This window comes from Sorghum bicolor, chromosome 5 (assembly GCF_000003195.3).
Source record: "Sorghum bicolor cultivar BTx623 chromosome 5, Sorghum_bicolor_NCBIv3, whole genome shotgun sequence".
Classification (NCBI taxonomy): domain Eukaryota; kingdom Viridiplantae; phylum Streptophyta; class Magnoliopsida; order Poales; family Poaceae; genus Sorghum; species Sorghum bicolor.
In genome coordinates this window covers 8,333,748-8,338,950 of record NC_012874.2, presented here as the reverse complement: position 1 = coordinate 8,338,950, position 5,203 = coordinate 8,333,748, and the positions used below count along the sequence as shown (strand labels likewise).

The window sequence follows — 5,203 nt, the reverse complement described above, 5'->3', positions numbered from 1 at the left end:
CACCAAGCTGCGCCAGCGGACGCAAGCCTGCGCACGGAAGGCGGTAGACGGCGGGCAGCAGCACGAAGCAGACGCCTGAAAGGCATTTTGCACTGCCAACTGCGGTGTCCCGAGGAACGACAGCGACGGCAACGCACGGGATCACGGCAATCTTTGACGAGGTGGTCAGATGCGAGGCAGCGGAAGCATCCGTCGAGGGAGGCTGGGCGAGACAGCGTTTTGGTTTGAACTAGAGGCTTAGTCGGGGGAGTAAGGGCGGCCTGCAAGTAGGAAGCTAGCGTGCCAGCAACTTGGATCCTGCTCTTCGGCTAGGGAGTAAATTTCCCTCCTGCCGCATCCGCGGCGACAAGACCCGACGCCTTAACCACAGGAGGAGGCAGGCAGGGAGCCGAATATCCAGTAGCTCGAACAGTGTAAGGCAGCGCGGGAACAGTTAGGAGATCCGGGGACACCTTCCCGAGGCGGACAATACGGGTATCCAACGGCAGCGCAGGTTCGACCTTCCCTGGGGCCACCTCGCGAGGGTCAACCGAATTAACGCCGGAGTACAAACGGGCGTTGGGAGCAGGCTCAGGGCATTGAATACTGGGCAGGCGCTCCACGGCGAGCTCGGCAGCCGCCATGGAGTGGTGAAAGAACAACCGAACAGAGCCAATGCAGACCGAACCACGAACGGCAAGGACATTGGCAACGTTCTGGCAAGAGACGCGAAAACGAAAAACGAGCATGGCAACGCACGCGACGTCTAGGCGACCCGGACCCGGTGCAAGAACGAACCGCAAAGCATTCGCAACGAAAAACTTGTTAAAGCATGGAGCACGGGAGGGGGGAGTTACCCAGACGAACGCCGGAGACGACGATGGGGCGAGGATGTTGGGGAGGGCTGTTGCATAATGATCTTGGAGCAGGCGGGATTGGAGTTCGAAGCGGGACGGCGACGGCGGGACGACGACGAGTTGTCGCAGCTGGACGACGGCAGCAGGCGCAGGACGACGAGCGGCCGGCGGCGGCAGGGGGTCTTCGGCGGAGGGGGTGGAGGGCGGTGGGGGAGGTGTAGCGGGTGGGGGTGGGTGCGGTGGTGGGGGGGCGGAGAGGGCGCCGGAGGCAAGAGCGGGGGGTGCGGCGAGGTGCCGCCTCCCGGGTCGCCCGAAGCCATCCAGGAATGCAACGTTTCTCTCCGTGCTAGTTGTTCAACTGTTGGAGTTGGTTACAAAACTAACACATCAGGAACGGCCCTCAGCGGACCTAATAATATAGTAATATGTGAAAGATACAGCTAACACTAGCTTCTACCTTAAGTGATCTTCTTGTGATGAAAAGCATGAAACTAGGGCCTAACTGCAACAAAAAGAGGAATAATAGAACGTGATTAGCTTTAGCTATAGAGGGCTAAGTGTCAAAACTCTTGGGTTTGGACGACGGGTTCTACAACTAGAAAGGGTAGTAGAGGGCTAAACACAAAAGCAAAGGACCCCTGATTGGTTCTTATTACTATTTTTAGACCGTGGGTTGGTTTCTGAAAAAAGGGCAGGGAGACCAGGTAACAAAAGGACAATGGCGTCCGCATGTCAGCCAAGTTATTTAGATATGACATGTATCTAGATGCGTAGTTAAAATTATAAATCCAAATCAAAACGTCTTATAATTTGAAGTAGAGAAAGTACATACTATGACCTATACCCACATCATAAAGCCATATATACAAGAGCACTAGGAAAAAAACTATTTCTACTAGGAGGTAAAAATTGATTTCTATGGTCGGTGGTCTTGTGTTTGACCACAAATACCAAAGAATAGTAAAACAGGGCATTTCCACCGATAGTGACCATATCCCCGATAAAAAAATCAGTGGCAGTTTGATTAAATAGCTCGTCAGTATAAAATTCATTTCTACTTGCAATTCTCTTTAGCAACCACATGTAGAAACCAATTCCAACAAAAATAGGGTGAAAAGTATGAAAAAAATGCACCAGGTCCACACCCACACCTACACCTCAAGCCTAACAAGCTACATGAACTTTTGTTCAAAAATACTCTCTCCGTCCCGAAAATACTGTCGTTTAAGAACTGGTCGCAAATACCAAGGCCAAAGAGAAAAGACCCTGCTGCCCCTATTGTAACTCTTTGGTTCCAGTGCTCTCTCGCTCCTCCCCTCGAAATTCAGATCAACTCCAGCCGAGCAACGGTAAGGAGTGCGAATAGGCATGGGCCTGCTGTGCCTTGGACCAGGGTAAAGGTGGTGGGACTTAGGCTATAGCGACACTTTCACTAGGACAAGATTCAAACGCTAGAACGACCGATTTTCTAGGACAGCGGGAGTATGCATTTAAGAGAATCATTCCTTTTGATTCATCATCTCAAAGAAAAAGGTGGAGACTATTTGTAGTAACTGTAAGAAACATCAATTGTCCATTTAAGAATTGGCTTGGCCCAATGGGGCACTCTAAAATACTAGTAGTCCATCGCTAGACTGGGTTTGCTCAGATCTACAAAGTGAACAACAATGGTCCATTTAAGAATTGGCTTGGCCCAATGGGGCACTCTAAAATACTAGTAGTCCATTGCTAAATCAAACTAGAGCAACTGCGCGCGAACTGCAATGACAAACTCAATATTACGCGCAAAAATTTGCCCTGCTTCAGCTTCAGTGAAAACAGAGTAGCAGGCAGAAAGCTGCTCTGCTTCGAGAAAACAGATCAGTCGACAGGCAGGGCAGCCTCGCTGTTTGTATTGGCAGCAACAAATTTGCAAATGCCCTTCTTCGGCAGGCCCGTATAGAAAAGTTGACGGAACCTCACATTCTCACACCGTTAGAGGCCGTACTCTCTCCATTCATGAAAAAAATACAATTATGAAATCAAACGAGCTCAAGTTTGATCAAATTTATAGTAAATAATATTATTATTAGCTTTTATGTCTCTAAATTAATTTGTTATAAAAATATATTTTATAACCAATCTAATGATACTTATTTTTCTATTACGAGTGTTTATACTTTTATACAATTTGGTCAAAGTTTAAGTTGTTCGACTACTTGAGATATGAGAATTGCATTCTTGTAGATAGAGGCAGTATTATCCTTAGAGTAAAATGCACCAGGGGCCCTCGAACTTGTAAGCGTATGTCACATAGGCCCCTGAACTTTGAAAATACATTTATGCCCCCTTAAACTTGTTAAGTGATACATATAGGCCCCTGAACTTTGAAAATGCTTTTCTAGTCCCCTAAACTTATTAAATGGTACACCACATGTCCATACTTGCCACATGGGCATTTTTTGCTGACGTGGCGTTGCTATGTGGCGAAAAAGTATACACCAAATCCCCCTAAACCCCAATATGTGTCGCCGTCATCAGTGTGGGAGATGCCTTCACATAGAAGTGCTCGTCGTTAGGAAGGACAACAAGGGGAGCATAGAGGCTACAAGGTGAGATGGCATTGTGGCGTGTTGTAGAAAGAAAACCCTAGCGCTTGAGATGCTTCCACGTGTGGCTCCAGTCGCAGAGCCTGCCCAGACCCGCAGCTGGCCGCGGCACGAGCTTTGTGACTAGGAGAAGCATTGCAGGCACCTAGGGTCTTGCTTTCTACAACACGCCATGGGTGCCACCTCACCTTCTAGCCGCTAATGCTCCCAGCATTGTCCGCGAGCACCTCTGTGCGGAGGCAGCTCCCACGCCGATGACGATGACAACGACGTATATTGAATTTTAAGGGTTTGGTGCATATTTTTTCGCGATGTAAGCAAAAAATGCCTGCATCGGTGGCCATGCTCTGCTCTGACTGGAATCTGTTTCATACCATATATGCCTCGATGCAGATCAACTAGATCTGTGCGGCACCTTGATGGTCGTGCCTGCCCTTCCGGCCAGGCGGCACATACCCTATGGTCCTCACGCATCCCACACTGGAGCTCATGCAATCTTTGTCCTTATTAGGGCCCACATGTGGGAGATAAAGCTAAAATAAACTACTCTTTTCAGCTTCATTCCACCTTATTTCTTTGTGAGAGCAAAAAAATGAGCTTTACCCATAAAGCTATTTTGAAAAAAAAAAGATAGTTTGACAAATAAATATGAGTTGTTGATAAAGCCATACCAAACATAACCTAATGTTGTTCCACAAACATCGAGAGTTGTGCTTGAGACTACCTCATCATGAAGAGCTAGCTCTTTCACAATGATGTGGATCCTATGAGTTAGCTAAGTTGGCATTGTTGGAGCTGTTTCTCCTCTCTTCTTTGTATTATTCCTTAATGACATTTCTATTATTTATAATTATTGTTCACATTTACTATTATTACTACTGTGGTTTTTGCCTGCACCATATCCTAGTTGGTCTGCACAATACACGTCCAATTAGCTATTTAATGACCTATCTATATTCTTAATAAGGAAGGAGGGGCATGGGCTAGAGAAATAGCGACTTGGGCCAACGAATCCGTCAGTGGGCTAAGCATGTCTGGAGCGCTTCTGGCCATGTAAGGCAGTGCATGGGAAGGCCTCACTCCCTCACTTGGCCCAATATGCTAAGAGCGGCACAGGCGTAGCTTGGGGAGCGACCAGCGAGGCACGGCGCGGAGCGTAGGCGGCGGCGGCGGCGGCGGCGGTGTGGTTGCGCAGTGGCAGGCTGGCCGCCGAGGCAGAGGCACAGAAGCAGAGCAGCAGCGGGTGGGGGCGGCCGACCGCGCGGAGCAGCAGGGACCAGGGAGCCGGCCGCCTGGCTGCGCTGGCTCGTGGCCTCGTCGCCACCGCGCCGTCGCTCACAAGCGGACACGTCCCTCCACCGCAAGTTGGTAAGCAGCAACAGCAAGGCATCATGTACTATTCTCTTGTAATTATGCACATTTTAATTTCCCATCATTTGATTAAGCGTTTAACAATGTCTTGCTACACTGCCAGTGCCCTGAATGTTCTGATTTCTGAACACTTAATTGTCATGTGCTAAACTGCTAGTGCCCTGAATTGTTTCTGGACCTCAGAACCTGTAAGGCTTGACAGCAAGACCTTGATGCGAGCTTGCAATTTCTGCTGAATGTTTGATTGCTGGTTGCTTGTATTGTGCTCTGAATGACTGAACCTGGCAAATGTAAATTACTATTCAGTTGGAAACCTGAGATGTGCCTGTGCAACACTGGGGCTGTCCCTTCTATTTTTGTTCATTACTAGTTGTTTACATACTGTTTTTCAGTTTATTAGCTCTTATG

At 48.5% G+C, this 5,203-nt stretch overlaps 1 protein-coding gene across 1 annotated transcript; it reads right to left on the bottom strand.

Annotated features, from left to right (window-relative positions):
* On the bottom strand, positions 309–4,814 carry LOC110435858 (predicted GPI-anchored protein 58). Its single transcript, XM_021461939.1, has 3 exons — positions 4,513–4,814; positions 837–1,182; positions 309–695 (listed from the first exon to the last, which is right to left on the bottom strand). Exons 1-3 carry the CDS (start codon positions 4,812–4,814, stop codon positions 309–311), a joined length of 1,035 nt encoding a protein of 344 aa, XP_021317614.1.